This window comes from Paroedura picta, chromosome 12 (genome assembly GCF_049243985.1).
Source record: "Paroedura picta isolate Pp20150507F chromosome 12, Ppicta_v3.0, whole genome shotgun sequence".
NCBI classification, from domain to species: domain Eukaryota; kingdom Metazoa; phylum Chordata; class Lepidosauria; order Squamata; family Gekkonidae; genus Paroedura; species Paroedura picta.
In genome coordinates, this window is record NC_135380.1 from 45,160,229 (window position 1) to 45,178,158 (window position 17,930).

At 51.4% G+C, this 17,930-nt stretch overlaps 1 protein-coding gene across 3 annotated transcripts; it reads left to right on the plus strand.

Annotated features, from left to right (window-relative positions):
• The first annotated feature begins 7,767 nt into the window (after positions 1–7,767).
• LOC143821239 (torsin-1B-like) lies at positions 7,768–17,605 on the plus strand. 3 transcript variants are annotated; one of them, XR_013225739.1, is made up of 6 exons: positions 7,768–8,047; positions 8,892–9,157; positions 10,725–10,900; positions 12,908–13,035; positions 14,518–17,269; positions 17,387–17,605. XR_013225739.1 is itself a non-coding variant. In XM_077304902.1 (5 exons), the coding sequence occupies exons 1-5, from the start codon at positions 7,783–7,785 to the stop codon at positions 14,757–14,759; spliced, it is 1,077 nt and encodes a 358-aa protein (XP_077161017.1). In that variant the 5' UTR covers positions 7,768–7,782; the 3' UTR covers positions 14,760–17,605. The 3 variants fall into 3 exon arrangements, 2 of the variants coding, with proteins under 2 accessions (XP_077161017.1, XP_077161019.1); XM_077304902.1 differs by having other exon boundaries at positions 14,518–17,605; XM_077304904.1 differs by lacking the exon at positions 7,768–8,047 and adding an exon at positions 8,168–8,611 and having other exon boundaries at positions 14,518–17,605.
• The last annotated feature ends 325 nt before the right edge of the window (positions 17,606–17,930 follow it).

A 17,930-nucleotide genomic window follows, 5' to 3' on the forward strand; every position in this document is an offset into this window, starting at 1 on the left:
TAGCTGGGCAGGAAGGCATGTGCCAGTGTTGGTCTCTTGCGGCCCTTCCTTGCATTGCTGATTGCCACTGTGGGATGGTACGTGAATTTTCTCCAGGCCAGGCTGGATTCTGGAGATTTTTGGTAGGGGGAGGTCACTTGAGCATGAAATTGGGGACGCTGTGGGTGGGCAGGTAGTTGTGAGTGTCCTGCATTGTGCAGGAGATTGTACTAGATGACCCTGGAGGTCCCTTCTATTATTCTAGTCCTTACACATAATGGATGATGGGTGGGGGAGTCAGGGGTACAAATAAACAGAGTAACAAGGTTAGGTAAATACAAGAGATTAGGAAGAAAGATTCTGAAGTGGAAGAAAGCTAACAGGTACCATTGCAAGGTTATAGTCTTTCCTGGGAGTATACAGGCAGGCTGACACGGCCGTCTCTCGACTGGGCAGGTGCAGGCACAGCACTAAGTGGGGAAATGTGCATGGTTGAGATACATCTCCAGCCATCAACCTTCCACTCCTCACTGAGATTGCATCCAACAAACAAGCAACCCGGTTAAGTCCTTGGGGTAAGCTTCTTGGAGGTTGCACCTTCTTCCAGGACCCTGGACAGCTCCCGGTCATGTTGCTGGTTTTTCTCCGGGACCTCCCCTGGTATGCCTGATCCTGCAGCGGGTGGTCAGAGCGGACCAGCCACACACAGCCTTTACAGAAGGATGGCTTAAAGAAGGACTTGAGGGGCTCAGGGGGCAAGTCTTCCTCTGCCTACTAGCCTCAATGGGGGCCACTGCTGCCCCTTGGGAAGGGGGCAGGCAGCCAAACTCTGCCTACCCCTTCTTCCTTTTGGTGGCTTTGGCTGCTTATGTGCTGAGCAATGCATCAATAACAGGGTTCATCTGGAGTGAGGTAAGACCTTAAAAGCAGAACACGTCCATTTCAGCTCAAGTTTTTGTGAGCCAGAGTTAACCTCCACAGATGCATGAAGGTGAAGTCCATCGTAGGCATGACAATGGGAGCTACAGTGTCCAACAGTTCAGTTCTTCAAAAATGTGAAGTTCTCATGCAAAACCTTTTAGCAAACGTCCCACTGAAGGGGCTTACAAAAGATCATAAGGAAATATCAAATCAGAAGAGGAAATCCGAACACAGGAAGCTGCCTTCTACTGGCTCAGACCCCCCTGGGCCCCTCAAAGCCCATCCTGTCTCCTCAGACTGGCAGCATCTTCCCAGAGTCTCAGCTTGGGGCCCTTCACCTCATCTGCTGCCAGATGATTTAGCTGGAGATGCCGCGGATTGAACCTTCCTCCTCCTCAGCAAGATCAGTATGTGCACCAACCCTAATTTCCTCCAGTGGAGGAGCTCAGGGTGGCCTAAGCACTGAATCCATGCTTCCATCTTCACAGGGTTTCCCTTCCAGCCTGCCCCCCTCCCCCCCCACACACACACAAAACAAAGAACAGTCAAGAACAGTGCTTCAGGTCCAAGTCCTTGATGGATGGCCTTTTTCATGCTTAAGGCGCCATCTGTCCCCAAAAATCCCTTGGTGACCCCCCCCACTTACCCAGCCCTCCAAGAGCCTCAAGATGGTGTGCCTGATGTTGTCACCCGTGTGCCACACATTGAAGGGTGACATGTGCAGCAAGACATGGTGATAGCCAACCTGGCAGTCCTCACCCTGCCTGACAAAAGTCACCCCATCCAGGACCTCCTGGACTTCCCAACAATGGACAGTCAGCGAGATGTACGCATCATGTGCATGACACCCCAACCATATGTCCGACATGAGGTGCACAGTCCCAGAAACCCTGCTTCAGACGTTTTTTGTCCAAAGCGGACCAAAGCACACATGCCTAATGCCAACTCTTCCACCATGAATGGGTCCAGTTGTGAGTGCTGTGGGCTAATTATGTATCCCATACTGGAGCACACATGTTCTCTCCAAACGCTGGTGGGCGGGCAGGACAGAAGATTCACGGCTAGAGTGGGAAGATCAGGCCACGTGGTGGACTGCTGTGACCAGTACTCCAAGGGATTGCTATGGGGAGGGGGCTCGGGGGGCTCTCCAAGGTATGCTGTGACCACGACCTTGGTGGAGTCCTCCTTGTTAGCTACCATGGGCTGACTGATGTTGGCCACCTCTCATGATACGACTGAGGACCAGTATTGTCCCACCCTAATGCTGGAGCAACCTTGTTCAACATGGGACAACTGGGATGAGGGACATTCTGCCTCTGCCAAACCCTCAACGTCCCCCTCACGCTTGATGCCAGGCCCTCCAACATCTAGCCGGGAGTCATGCAAGGCTCGCACCTCCCTACAGAGTTCACCCCTCCAGGCAGACAGTTCAGAATTGTGAAACACAATGCTTCCTTTTATGCGTGGGTCACAGATGTCAGGATTGTAGAATCTCTGTCATAAATTAGCCTGAGTTCCTCCATGTCAGTTATATTGCTTGGCGCCTGGTTGCCCCAGGCCCTGTATTCTTGCTAACCATAAAAGTGAATAATTTGTTGTTGTAACCTTATCACATGTTGAGGCCTCTCGGCTGGGCCTGGTTTCGCTATCACCTAGTCAAGGCCATGAGAATGTATTTCTGTTTTAATTAAGTATGTGTCTTCTCTCTTGCTCCCCTCCCTTGGGAACTGTCAAGTTTTGAGCGGGAGAATTGTATTGATAAGCAGAAGCAAATCTGTACTCTAGTCAGATTTGACTTTGCAGTCCTAGAGCGTGTAGTACTTTCCAATAAAGCTTTCTTTAATTAAGAAGCCTGTTGTGAGTTCTCTTCACGTTTGACAACAGAGCCATGCAGGCATAAACTCCTTCTTCCCGTACATAGGATGTAGGCGGATCTCGACACCGCTCTGCAACCTACACACCAAGGACTGCACCCGTGGCAGAAGCTCTGTTGAAGGACTCAGTGTGACGGCCAGTGCCCAATCCAAACCACAGGTGAGGGGAATCACCTGTCCCAAACTAGCTGTATGAGTACTGAGGGCCCCAGTGTGTCCTGGAAAGGCTTAAGGACATGGACCATCTGGGTGGGAGTCAGCCACTCAGAGGAACTTATGCTCAGCTCTTCACCATGCATTATGGGATTTGAGAATATCACATCCTGCACAATGACTCTCTGCTGCACCAGACACCGTCCCATCAAATATGCAGAATTCCATTGGGTGGGCATGTCCTGGAGTCGCTTGTGCTCTGGAGCGCCCATATCTGCCTGCCTGACATGCAGCCTCCATGTAGACTGGGTGCTGCAGGAGAAGTGCATGGCGAGCTGACGACAAACCTCCAAGAGTGATCCTGTCTCCAAAGGGGCATCGTCCCATGTGGACTTCACCACTCTCTCCTGGCCAAGATCCTCCTTGACTACCAGATGCAAAGTGTGAGCCATGCCACAACGCTTCCCATCCTGACATTCCAAACAGCTGACAACATGTTTGCACCCACATCTGTGATGATGTAGCCCTGGTATACCTTCCCACTGCCCGTTTGTTCAAGTTGTGCTCAATAGCCACAGTGATGTTCCTCAAGGTGTGTGCCTTATCCATCCCCTGAACATGCAAAAGGAACAACTTGTATCCTGGAGGAAGGACATCACCCCCATCACAGGGACCTTGCTGGGAATCACTGGCAGTGTGAGCCGAGAATTCCTTAGGCTCCACAAGTCAGCCGTGAAAAGTCAGCCGTGCATAGCTCAGCCTTTACCAGATTTACCGTGGACTGGTACTTGGAGGGGACTTCCCGGCGACTTACAGTTGTACGGGATGGGATGGAATACCACCAAAGAGAGGGGCTGACCATCCACTGTCACCATCTCCCCAGTGAGCCTAATTCTAGCGGCCTGTGCCCTGGACCTGGACCTCTTGCTTGGCATGATCACAGTCCCCATAGAGAAAACCTCTGACATCATTGCTTGCCTGGGAGTCCCACCCCTACGTACCATTGTGCCCGGACTTCCCCGTTGGGAGGAACCCCCCCCAATTTGGGCAGTCCCCAATAAGGCCCGGCCACTCAACAACTGAACAGTATGAGCTTCCTTCGGGGGTGGTGACAGCACTGCACATTGTCCGTGAGGAGAAGGGGTCAGTCTTTTGCTCCCTGCCGCACAGGGAGAACAGTAGGGACCATACATTGCAAATGGCGGTGGAGAGTGGAGGAGGAAACGTGGCTTGGGTCTGTCCCACAGCACATGTGGGCCTTGGAAATCTGCCCTCCACAACACAGGGGTCACTGGAAATCGTTTGGAAGTGGTCCCAAAGATCTGGCTGAAACTTGGGACCCTGTCTGGGACTGTGTCTCAGAGGCTGTGAATGAGGTCCACTGCTAGTTCTGCCCAGGGGTGTGTCTGAGGCAGAGGCAGACATGGTGCCTTTTGACGTGGAGGGGCTAGAGGTTCTCCAGTCCCCGTCCCCCGCTCTGCAGAGTCAGGTTCCTCCTCTAGAAACAGTGTGAGCAACAGCTGCTCCTTGGCCTGCTCAAGGAATCGCTCCTCTTTGGTGTCTGGAAAAAGACTATGAGGAGCACTCCTCTGCATCCTCGCCTGCCACACCACACAAAGTAGAACTTGCGGGACTGACGGGGGGGAATAGGCAACTGCGGGGGGCTTCTCCTTTTTTGGCACTGGGCGAGCCCCCATTGGGAAGGGTCCCTGCATCATAAGATAAGGAGTAGGCCTCCCCACTCCACAATGTATGCCCCTTGTCCGCACCCTACCCCTCACTTGAGGCCAACCGTGCATTTGCACTCTACCACTCATCTTGTTGGGCGAAATGGAAAAGGAGTGTGATCTACGGGAGAGAGAGCAGTCACTCTCTAACTCTCCATTCAGCCTGGCAGATATAGGCAAGGGATATTTTGCCTATAAAGGTAAAGGTAAAGGTATCCCCTGTGCAAGCACCGAGTCACATCTGACCCTTGGGGTGATGCCCTTTGGTGTTTTCATGGCAGACTCAATACGGGGTGGTTTGCCAGTGCCTTCCCCAGTCATTACTGTTTACCCCCCAGCAAGCTGGGCATTTTGCCTATATCAAGGGATATTTTGAGGTGGGAGAATAACAGTGGGGTGCCTATTACAAGTCACAAGCCACCCTTGCAGAAAATCAGCTAGCGGATTCCTCAATAGTCGTTGGATGTCGTTGGGGAAACCCCAAGGCAGGGGGGAACCGAAAAGTGGGATTACTCAGGTAAAGGACCCTGGAAGGGAGGGGATCCCCTCCCAAACGCCTCCCAAATTACCCCTTGACACCTATGACTGGACTTGCTGTCAGACTACAGAATATCTAAAGGGGCAACGAGCATGCAGGTAGAAAGGAAGGAGGACTGTGGAATGGCAGGACCACAGCCACAAAATTTTTAAAAGGGAGACTACTCAGGAAGGCCTAATCTGGTCAGCGGGTGGGGAGGATAACTAAAGGGGATCCCAAAATAATTCCATGTGCATGAAGAGTGCACACACACAAAAGCTTATATCCAGAATTAAACTTTGTTGGACTTAAAGGTGCCCCTGCACTCAAACTTGGTTCTATGATTATTTTTGTTACTATGTTTCCCATCAGGCATTGCTGCAGCCTGACTTATGCCCTCCATTTCATTTTACCCATTGTCATCCGCAGGAGCAAAGTGCAGAGTGCAAAACTGGGAGGGGTCCTCGTGTTGAGCTGTGCAAACGACCTCTCTCGGGGGCAAAGGCCGAGAAAGTCCAATGTCAATAGGAGAAGGTCTCAGCAACAGTTTCGAGTCCAGGCCAGGGGCACCTTCAAGTCAACAGTTTCATTCTGGGTATAAGCTTTTGCATGCATGGGCACTTAATGAACACAAAAGCTTATATCCAGCACTACATGTCAAGGTGCTGCTGGACTCAAACTTGCTCTATTGCTTCAAACCAACATCCACTGGGGGGAGGGGGGGCATGGTGAGCTCAGCCCAAGTTCAGACTGCGCTCCTTATATTTTCATCCTATTTGTTATCCCAAGACCTGCTCCCAGGAACCAGAAGAGAATGGACAGGACAATTTATTCAAAAAGGGGGGGCAGGGGAGGGGGCCCTCTGCTGGCAGTTTCCTGCCCTTCTCCTCATAACCCCCAATGGATGTTTAAAAGTCAGGTTTTTTTTCCACCCACCTACTCAGAAACTACCACTTGGTTATCGTTTTGTAGAAGAGCATGCTAGGTCTTATACAGGTTTTGAAAGAGGCATGTTCCCTCCTTAAATGCACGCTTAATTTCATACTCTTGTTTTGCATGATATATGCTGGTAACATGAATATTACAAAACAACCCAATTCCTCATTTCCTTGGAGGCGTTGAGAATAATGCATACTTTAAAAACCATGCTTTTTTTAAAGCCCTCTCTTGTAGATGTACAGGAGATCTCACCCAGCAGAATATTTCTCCCCATCCTCAACCTGCCCTTTGACTCTTCAAAACCAGGTTAAAACTCAGTTATCTTTGTGAGAAACGTGGAAACCAGAATGTTTAACTAAAGAACTAAGCTGCTGTCTGAGGGTTATTTACACATGCGTTTCATCTGTTTGCAGGCAGCTAGGATCCTGAGCACTCTTCAGGTCTTTTCAGATCATCCACACTTAACACGTACCATATAAACCTACAACCTGTGCCTGTATAATTTACTGCAGCCTACCTTGAATCCTGGGAGGCTGTACCAGCATAGTGATCTAAGAAAGGCCAGTACTGGGGAGAGAGATGGCTACGGCTCCAAATGAGGGTTCTCCTCCCGGCTCTCAGCCGCCACCAGATGACTGCGGGTGAGGGAGCAGCCAGGTACCTTTTCCTTGTCCCTGGACTGAGACCTCAGTGCAAATAATATTTTCATTGATGATGCTAATGTTCACTTTAATTGCTGTCAGCTGCTTTGGAAGCTGATGTTTTTGGGTGAGGTAAAATGCAAAATACACAGTAACCGATAATCACTCTAAGTTATCCAAATGATCACATATATTATCTCATTGAACCTTTACAACATCCCTGGAGGGCTGGCCAGTAGTATTAGCCACTCTGTTGGGCCACTGCAGAACGACTTGCTCCAAACTCCCCGTGAGCCCAACTTTGAAGAGGTGGTGTAGAGATAGTCTAAAAAAGGAAATGAACTAGACCTGTGGACTTCCTGTAGCCACTCGGCTGGATGCGCACATCAGTCAAGGATGCTTGAGGCTGGCCCTGCACTGAGCAGGGGGTTGGATTAGGTGGCCTACGTGGCCCCTCCCAACTCTATGGTTCCGTGATTCCAAATGGATAAACGCCCTGTCCTGGCTGGCCCAGACTAGCTCGTCAGATCTGGAAAGCTGAGCGGGGTTGGCCCTGGCTAGTATTTTGGTGGGAGAGCACCAAGGAATACCAGGGCATGATGTGGAGGCAGGGCATGGCAAACGCCTTGAAAACTCCATGAGGTCGTCATTAGTCCGTTGTGCCTCAGCAGCCCTTTCCACCACCGCAGATGGATCAATATTGAGCCAACCCGGAGTTAAGGCAGAGGCCTGGGCGGGCTTCCCACCCGGTCCTTTTCGAGGACTGTTTCCTGCAAAAGATTCAGATTTTACTCTTCCTTTGCAACAGGGCACCGCGGCTGGATCAATGGGCGATGATTACGCTGGCAGGGGCTCATGGGAATTGTAGTCCATGGACATCTGGAGGACCACAGGTTGACTAGCCTGCGACACTGTACCAATTCTAAGTCATCATTATTGATTCTTCTTGATTCTTGTTCTTCTCCTTCTCCGCTTCCTCCCCCGCCCCCCAGGACGACCCAGGTCAGAGGTCAGGGGGCGGGGCGCCCAAGATGGCCGCGGGCGGGCGGGCGGAAGTGGCGCGGGGGCGGCTGGGAGGTGTAGTCTCCGCCTGCGCGTCCGCCATGCCGCCGGGGCTGCTGGCGCTGCTGCTGCTGCCGCCTCTGCTCGTGCCGGCGGCGGCGGGGCTGGAGCCGCTCAGCGTGGGCATCGCCATCGGGGCGGCCTCGGCGCTCACCGGCTACCTCTCCTACCCGGGCTTCTACTGCGGCTTCGTGGAGTGCTGCCCCGGCGAGCGGGACCGGCCCAACGCCACCGGTACCCCCGAGGGGGGGGGGAGGGGAGGGGAGGGGAAGCCAGCCTCCCCATTGCAGCGCCTCCCCCGACGGCAGAGCGCCACAGGGCTGCTGGGGAGGGGGGGGGGGTCCTGCAGACCCTGGAGAGCGGCAGGCAGCTCGTGTCCACGCGGCAGAGCCCGCTTCCCCTGGGCTGCTTCGGGGAGGGCTCTGGGGCATTGGATCCCGCAGCGTTATCAGGGATGCCAGCCTCTCGGTGCGGCCTGGGCATCCCCCAGAAGGGCAGCACGGCTCACGACTACAGCGAGCAATTCCCCTGGAGAAAATGGCTATCACCTGGGATCCCTCTGCTCCACCCCCAAATCTCCAGGAGTCTCCCTCCCTGGAGCTGGCAGCCCCAGCCTCCATTCCCCGCCATGGCCTCTGGGCACCCTGGCAGCCCCATCTGGAACAGCTGAGCTTGTTCCGTTGGCCGGGTTGGTGGGCAGCGGGATGAGGGGGGCAGGACTGGGACAGCAGGAGCAGCCCTGTGTAAAGCGATCCGAAAGAGCCACCGGTGGTGTCGGGAAGGAAGGCAGAGCAAACGGTGAGCCCCGCGGGGCTCCTTAAAGATCGGCAAAGTTGAATTCTGGGTCGCAGCTTTCCTCGTGTGTGTGCCCACTTCTTCCAGACTCTTCCAGCCATTAGTGGCAGGGGGTCTGTGGGTGAGGAAGGGGGCAGCCACAGAGAGGCCGGCTGAAGCCAGGCAGACCAGACCAGAGCGGGTGGGCTTGGAAGGCCATGGGTATTCCGGGCAGCCATCGCCAGCCCAGGGGAGCCCCCCTCCCTTCCCACCACTCAAGCTTTCCTCTCTCTGGCTCACTCAGCCCTCAGGCTCAGTCTGGACGCCAAACTCTTTGGGCAGCACCTGGCCAAAGAAGTGATCCTGAAAGCCCTGACCGGCTTCGTCAGCAACCCAAGCCCGAAGAAGCCCCTGACCCTCTCGCTGCACGGCTGGGCCGGCACCGGCAAGAACTTCGTCAGCCAGATCCTCGCCGAGAACCTCCACAAAGCCGGCCTGAAGAGTAAATTTGTGCACCTTTTCCTCTCCACTCTTCATTTCCCGCATGACCATATGGTGAAGCTGTACAAGGTGAGTGGGAGGGAGACCCTTGGGGCTTCTTGGGAAGATGCAAACGGGCCAAAATGTTTGCAATACCTGCCTTGCTTTGAAACACAGAAACGGAATTGCATTCGCTGGCAGGGGCTCCTGGGAATTGTAGTCCATGGACATCTGGAGGGCCACAGTTTGACTACCCCTGTTCTAGGGCCAGTCCTTGGAAACTGCAGTTGAAGGGGATTTCCAGTACTCTTTTGCGGCCGGGAAACCTCCTGCCAGCCTGAGAAAACAACAGTGGTTAGAAGGAACTGAGCTCAGGCTCTCTCTTCATTATGTTGCCACCATTTGAAAATGAAACCAAGGCCTGGTTCTGTCTGGATCCTGTTTCCGTGAGCTTTTAAAGCTGTTGTTTGGCAGTGCTCTTAAAGGCCTGCAACGAATCATGTGTCTGCTCGGAAGAGGGGAAGGGGAATTTCAGAAGCTGGCCTTTCTCTCCTTCCTTGTTGTACAGGGTGGCTTACAAACCCGGAGAAATTCAGTTCTTTGATCTCAGACCTTTAAAACTAGGGACACTTTTCTCTGGAAATCACAGGAATAAAGAAATCACTAGGTCACAATAGGTTTATTGATTTTTGAGCGATTGCCAACTAGCAGAAACTGTTAATTTAAGAAGTATGAGAGTCATGTACATTGAATGAGTAAATGAAACAAATAATTGGGGGGAAAGATCAAAGAGAAATGAGAATAAATCTTCCAACAAGGATTCTCATACCTTATATGGAACATATCCACATAAAAGGGGGGAGGGGCTAGAGCTGCACACACACACACACACACACACACAGATTCTTCCCCGACTCCTCCCTTGCCTCTCCACCTTACCACATGCCTTCTCTATATCCTCCCTGGTCCATCCCCCTCCCTCTCTCTCACACACACACACGGACACAGACTCCATTCTCCCTCACTCCCCCCTGCCCCCTCCCCCCTTACCTGTTGTTTCCTCAATGTCCCTGGTCCCTCCCCTCTCTTGGATGCACATACACAAAGAGAGAGAGACTTATGCAGCTTCCCCCTCCTTTCCTTTGGGGTTCCCACACTGCTGCTGCCCCATAATCGCTGGGTGGCGTTAGCATGGCTTGGCTGCAGCGCACCACCTCCACTGCAGCCTGAGACTTGCTGGGCAGCGTTATCATTTCCGCTATAGGGACCGCGTGAAAAGATGTGTTCCACATCAATAACAAGCATAGGTAATGATTTGGGTTGCCAGCCTCCAGTTATTGGCTAGCGATCTCCTGCAATTCGAACTGACCTCCAGGTTATTATTCCCCCAGAGAATACGGCTCTTTGGGAAAGGGGGCTCTTTGGCCCTGTATCCTGCTGATGTTCCCCCCCCTAAACTTTGTCCTTCCCAGGCTCCACCCCCAAAATCTGCAGGAATTTTCCAACCTAGAGCTGGTAACCCTGGGGAACGGTGGCCTAAGGGCGGAGAGGCACCTTCTTTTGCACTATCCTCCTTAGTCCTTCTTAATTTTCATGCAGCCCTTTGTGCAAAGTGGCTGCCACATTAACCTTGGCTCTTGGGTACCTTTCGGTCCAGGATCAGTTGCAGAAATGGATCCGGGGCAACGTGTCCGCTTGTGCCAAGTCCGTGTTCATATTTGACGAAATGGATAAGCTGCACCCGGGGCTGATTGACGCCATCAAGCCATTCCTCGACTACTACGAGCAGATTGATGGGGTGTCCTATCGGAGAGCCATCTTTATTTTCCTCAGGTCAGTGTGGATGGGTGTGATTCAAGGGACTGCTGGGGAAGTGAGTGTGCCTCATTTCATTCCAACAACAAGCATCTCATCTCCAAGATCAGGCTCAGTGGGGCATGAGTGTCGTGTAAGTCAACTGTGCTCAGCGCTGATTGGCTGGCACTTGTGTGGTCATGAAGCAGCTTTTCAACTTTAAATAACATTTTAAATAAAGCGAAAAAGAACAAACTCTACAAGCAGTGCATTAAGGAAACGCTGACTATCACTGTGCAATGCCGGGCAGGGAGAAACAAGACATCCTGTTCCTACTACCACATGCTTGTCGTGCTCCTCCTTCAAGGAGGTCCGGGTAGTTCTCCATTCCTCCACTTTGCCCCCTCAAGAATGGTGTAGGTGAGGCATTAGGGAGCTGCAAGGCTGTGGGGAGGATCCTGGAACCTGGATCTCCCAAGGTCTACTCCAGCAGGCTCATTGCTTTGCTGCACTGGGATCTCGTTTGCTGTGCATAGTTAATCATTTGCCAAGCTCGACCACTTCCACTTTTGTAACGTCTGTCTCCGTTGCTCTCGACTCTGCTTTGATGCAACTAAACCTCAACTTCCTCCTCCCATGATTTCGCTCAGGCCATTTCCCACCACCTTGAAACCTTCACCTCTCCTGGTCTTCCCGCTCACTGTAACGCCCAAGGTGCTCCTCTTCCCGGTCCCATGTGAAGGCTTTTCCTCCCCCCCCCCCCCCATTCTGTTTCAGACCTCTTATTCGGGTATTGCAAAATGTCCTTTCTTTTCCTGGAAAAAATACAGAGGAGGGCAACCAGGATGAGTAGGGGGTCGGTGCACCTTCCCCAGGAGGAAAGGATGAGGAGCCTGGGATTTTTCAGTTTAGGAAAGAGCTGGCTAAGAAGGGACATGTGAGAGGCTTGTGAAGCGATGCTGGGAGTAGAGAGACTTGGCAAAGAAAAATGTTTCTCCCTCTCTAAATGCTAGAACTCGAGGGCATACGGTGGGCAGTAGGTTCAGGATAGATAAAAGGAAATACTACTTTACACAGGGCATGATTACCATGTGGAATTCACTGCCAGAGAATGTGGTGATGGCCATAGGAATAAATAGCTTTAAAAGGGGATGAGATAGGTTCTTGGAAGATGGCTACTAGCCATGATGACTGAGAAGAACCTCCACATTCAGAGGCACTGAACCTCTGAATCCAGCAGAGGCTCTTCCACTGAGCCACAGTCTCCTTCCTCCACCTGCACATGAAGCTGCCGTATACCGAACTGGGCCCTTGGTCCATCAAGGCCCACTCAGACTGTCGACTGCTCTCCAGGGACTCAGGCGGAGGTGATGACCTGCTGCCTGGTCCTTTATACGGGAGAGGTTGCTGGGGACTGCAGCATGCCAAGCATTGGTTCTGTCCCTAAATCCCACCCCCTGCTGCCTTCTGCCCATTCAGGTTTTGGTGTGACTGGTCACTGGAGCCCTGTCTGGAAACCAGGTTCCGTTTCAGGGAAGCTAAGGAGAATCATAGAGTTGAAAGGGATATCAAGGGTCATCTAGTCTAACCCCCCTGCAGAATGCAGGATATTACCAGCCTACCGACAATGACCCCAAATCTATGGTCAGATGATGCTCCCCCCAAAAACCAGAATCCCTGGCCAATTTGGCCTGGAGGAAATTTGTCTCCCAGCCCCAAAGTGTTGATTGACATTTCCCTGGGCATGCAAGAAAGGGCCACAAGAGCCAACCACAGACACACTCCCTTCTGTATAATGTGCCTAAATCCACAGAATCAGATAAGGACCAGATAAGAAGGAGGGTAGGATCCACGGAGATCCTTGGAGCAAGGCTGGGATGAGTTGTGAGTGTCCTGCATAGTGCAGGGGGTTGGACTAGATGACCCCTGAGACCCCTTCCAACCCTATTATTCTATGATTCTATGAGCAGTTAGTCCAATGAGCAGGCTCAAGACAATCCCAAGGAAAGGCTCCCACTGACACTTTGCTTTTCTGCTTTGGGGCAGCAACGCAGGGGGCGACCTCATCACTAAAGTGGCCTTGGACTTCTGGAGGAGCGGACGGGCCAGGGAAGAGATCCAGCTGAAAGACCTGGAGCCCGTGCTCTCTGTAGGCGTTTTCAACAACAAGAACAGTGAGTGGCATTCTGCATTTGTTTTTGTATTTGTATGCTGCCCTTCCCCACGGGCTCAGAGCAGCAAACAGCACTATGGCTTACCAATGTTAAAGACTCATTTATGAGGTGGAGGGTAGCCCCCCCCCCCCATCGGTCTCCTTCTGCATCTCTAGTTGTCTTGGAGATAACCAGCAGAGTGTCTGCATGGCAGAAGTTAAGCCAGTCGCCACTTTAAGCTGAGTTTTTATTTTATTTATATCTCACCTTTCTCCCCAGTGTGTTGCAAACTATTCTTCAGGCTCCCTATGCAAAGCACAGCCGTCCCTGAGAATATCCAATGTGGCCATAATTGGGATGAGTGAGCAGAAATGTTGATCTTACTCCCCGTTTGTTCTGTTCTCAAGTCCCTGACAAGGGACTGCTTCTCTAAATGGCATTGAGGAATCCTATTTAGGACATTTTCTATTCTTCCCAGGAGCTCATTGTTCTCTCCTCCACTACCTTATCCTAAAAACCACCCTGTGAGGTAGACGAGGCTGAGGGCACATGCCTTGCCCAGGATCACTCAGCAAGCTTCATGGCTGAGCAAGGATTTGAACCTGGGGCTCACTCACAAACCTTGCCTGATGCCCTAGGAACTATAGCTGGGTTATTTTGTTTGTACGTCGCCATCTTCCAGATGGGGACCCAAAGTACCTTACATCCTTCTCTCTTCCATTTTATCTTCACAACAACTCCATGAGGTAGGTGAGGCTGAGAGAGTGACTGTCTCCAAGTCACCAAGCAAGCTTCCAAGTGGGACAAATGGGAATTTGAACCCGGATCTCCTAGTCTGATGCTCTTATTGGACCAAAATCTGCTCAGGCTTCCCAGCCCTAAGGAGGTGAACCTGCCTCGACCAGGGCCAAGGCCTTCTCCCCCAGAGAGAACATCCATGTGCTGGTTTACTGGTGGAGGCTGAGGGAAGACCACGCCAAGAACTCTGAACACCGCCCTGTTTCAATTAGATGGGGGCATCTGAAACTGTTGGAGATTTTATTATTGTATTATTACATAACTGTTGTCACCTGCCCTGAGCTTCACAGGAAGGGTGGGTCATAAAAATAAATTTGTTCATTCATTCATTATTTTAAACCATTATTTTAAGCTATTAATTAGTTGGATTTATATGACCGCTCTCCTGGCAAGCTGGCTCGGGGCAGTTAACAGCATAAAATTGGATACAAATAACATTAAAAACAATTAACCATCATTAATTAAACCACTTTACAAGTTACTAGTTACTTTCAGTGCTGTATTTCAGGGAGGAGGGCAGTATATTATGACATTTCTGGCTCCTGGCAGTGCAGTTTAAACCGAAGTCCGGTAGCTCCGTCACTCAGCAGGACCAATAAATCACTGACTTTGAAAGTTTCCCCTTCCCAGTCACCTGGAGTGTTCCTCGCCCAGGAGAGCAATTCCTTTCCACCTATTGCCAGTTATTCCCTTGACTTCCCGCAGGTGGCCTGTGGCACAGCAGCCTGATTGACCGAAACCTCATCGACTACTTCATCCCCTTCCTGCCTCTGGAGTACAAACACGTGAAAATGTGCATCCAGGCAGAGATCCAGTCCCGCGGCAACCAGATAAACGAGACCGTCGTCCAGAATGTGGCTGACGAGATGACCTTCTTCCCGAAAGAGGAGCGGATCTACTCCGTCAAAGGCTGCAAGACTGTTCAGACCAAGTTGGACTTCTATTGAGATTTTTTTAAAACAACACTAAACTGGGAAGCGGAGGACGGTAAACATTTTGACCTTCCTGCCCCCTCTGCTTGTCCAATGCACTTTTGGGGGGAGGGGGAGGCGGGAGACAAATCTGCAGGTTTGCACTTTTTAATGCTTTGTGGCATGAAACATGCTTTCAGGGAGTTGCTGGATTTTTGCTGTCCAGCCCAGGCTCTTCCTTTCCTGCTGTGCTGCCATTAGAGGGGGTTTCCTTCTTAGGTGACAGACACCTTTAGAAGCAGGAAATGCTATCCAGATAGAGAGTGCGGCGCATGGTAAGGTGACCGCTGAAATCACACCTCTACTCCCTATGCTCTTGCAAAGCTAAAAGGCAACGTTACAGAATTCTGTTACGTGGCAACTGTTACACACCTTTCCGTCTCCACCTGGGAATTTCAGCTTGCAGAGACCTCTGGGAAGCTCAGCACCTTCAAGTCAGTAATCATCACCTAGATTGCTCACAATATCGATGGCTTAAAGGAGATTGCAGATGTTCTGCGATCAGTTTGCAGCGAATAGGCTGTGAAGAGCCATTTTGCTGGCCAGGGGACTAAGCCTAGGCACCTTCTGCTGTAACAAAATGGGAGCTATCTAACTGAGCTCAGGGGAAACTGGTTAGTCATTCTTCTGCCCCTCATTGATTGGGACAGTCTTTCTCCTCCTTAGAACAAGCTGGTTGGAGACTCAAGGAGATTTCTGCCCACTGCATTCTAGGGCCTTTGTAGGTCTGGGGAGATAACTGGGCTGTTATACCCCTGCTTGTTTTTGTGTGCGTCAGCACCAGAACACAGATTTCATTCCCAGTTGTGTTGTTGCTGCTTAACCCATCCTCCAGCCTGTAGGCAACGCCACCGTTCGGAAAACCCAAGTGCCCTTAAGTGTCCTCTGAGAAGGGAGCTGTTTCTGCCGTTCCAGCCCTGATATTTTGTCCCAGGGGAAGTATGGACCCTCAGGAACAGCCCAGGGCAAAGGCCATGCCCCTTGTAAGAACACCCAGAGGTCTTTGTTTCCTCTGGCTGCCTACAGACCCAAGGCCAGTGCAAGTGCGGGAGGACCAAACGGTTCCTTCTCATCGACTAACCTCAGGTGTGGCATCCATCCCTTGCAACATGGTCCGTTGTATGGAATTGAATTTTAAGGAGTACGTTTTTTAATGCATTTTATAACTTTAATTTCCAGAATGAAGTTATTAGAGAGATTGCATAGTATATTTTTAAAAGTCAGAAGGGAATTGATAAGCTTGCTCAAGAGTGACTCGTTCATCTCCCCACCCCTCCCTTATAACAGCCACTTGGAAAAGCATTATTTTTGTAGATGTAGCCAGCAAATAGCTTCCTGCTGGCGAACACTGTAAGGCCAGCCAGGCCCCACGGAAAGAGTCACGGATGGCCTGGTCCCTTAGGAGACGTGTTTCACACCTGCAGGAGGAGGAGGTGATGGACCCTTGAAGTGCAGCTTCAGGTTGTGGGAGGGAGAGGGAGGGCCACATTTTGCTAAGCTCCCCTGCTTTTTTTAAGAACTTCATGCAGTCTGTAAACTGGCACAGCAAGCAAAAGAGAAAGGGTGTGGTTTTTCTAGCTGGCAGGCTAGTTTTCCAGTGTTTTAGTGCAAGGGAATACGCCCAAGTTGGAATCTGCTACCTGCCAACTGGTTGGGTCTGTTCTGCCCATCTAGAGTATCTCTCACCTCATTCTCTTGCATAGGGATGTGCGCTTCAGCTTGGTCGCCTCAGCGGTCAACAAAGCCCGAGGCGGTGTGTAGGAGGCCAGCGCCACAGCACTGGCCTCCTATGCGCTACTTCGGGCTTCAGTGATTGCTGAGGCAGCCAAGCCAAAACCCACAGCCCTAGTGTGAATCAGGCCTAAGTCGTCTTAAAGGTCAAATTGAATTTTAGAGCCATATCCTATGATGGAGGGAGGACAGCTGATTTTAGCAAAACCATGTCCTTTTGTCCAGTTTAAGTGTGTGGAAGCACATCTCTCCAGACTGGTTATTCTCTGCTGCAGCAGCATTTCTGTCTCCCCAGCTGGGGTGTGGAGGACGGATTCTTCTGGCCTCCTTGTATCTTGGACGTTTTCCCAAGAGCTGGTAGGCTCTGCCCCTGCCGTTCTCATCCCCTTGCCTGGCTCTGTACTGGCTGAGGAAGGGGCAAAATGGGGAGCTTGCCAGATTAGAAGTCCACTCCCAACCACTACAGCCAGCTGGCCGTTTGACCCTTCGGTGCAGGAGCTGAATGTCAAGAAATGCTCCAGAGAATGCCCACCCACCTCTCAGTGTGGTTTCCTTGCACTGGGTGAAATAATAATTTACCAAAAGCATCTGTTGGGCTGCCATGTTTGCTGTGAAACTGAAACATGGTTTGGAGTTACTTTAGGAACTAAATGTAATTTTTTTTAAAAGGCATTTGAAGTGTTCCGTTACCTAAAAGACTTCATTCCGTTATGTGTGAATCCTACAGCTGACATTGACTGCACCATAGATCAGGGGTAGTCAACCTGTGGTCCTCCAGATGTTCATGGACTACAATTCCCATGAGCCCCTGCCAGCATTTGCTGGCAGGGGCTCGTGGGAATTGTAGTCTATGAACATCTGGGGGACCACAGGTTGTCTACCCCTGCCATAGATCATTATGGCTTGTAACACTGATGCATTAAATCTTGGTGGCTGTTCCGGTCTTCTCACTAGGCCTTCCTGTGCCTCCCCCCCTCCCAAATCCTCCCAAAATTGCACAGCAGGAATTGTGATGCTCTGATTGCAACAGCATCCCTTTGAGGAACTGCAGTCATTTCTGGTGAGCAGCTGCAATAAAGATTTTCATTCGCGTTGCTGCTTCTTCCTGCTCTCGGCTCAAACTCCAGCCCTCTATTACGTCTAGCGTAGCTTTTGGTCACTGGGCCTTGGGGAATGGTTTGTTATGGGAAGGGTGGGTAGAACTTTCTCAGGATCCAGCTGGGAATCCCCAGAACCACCTTTTAAAATGGCTCCGCTGTTTCACTCAGTTAATATACGGGCATCCTTCAGCCCTAAGCCCCGGCCACTTTTAAGGTAGTGGCTTTCAAAACTGCCCCGTCTTCTGGCAACGGTTTTTACTGGACTCCCTGCTGGGAAACATTCTGGGGCCAGCCTGGATGGACTGCACGGCAGCTG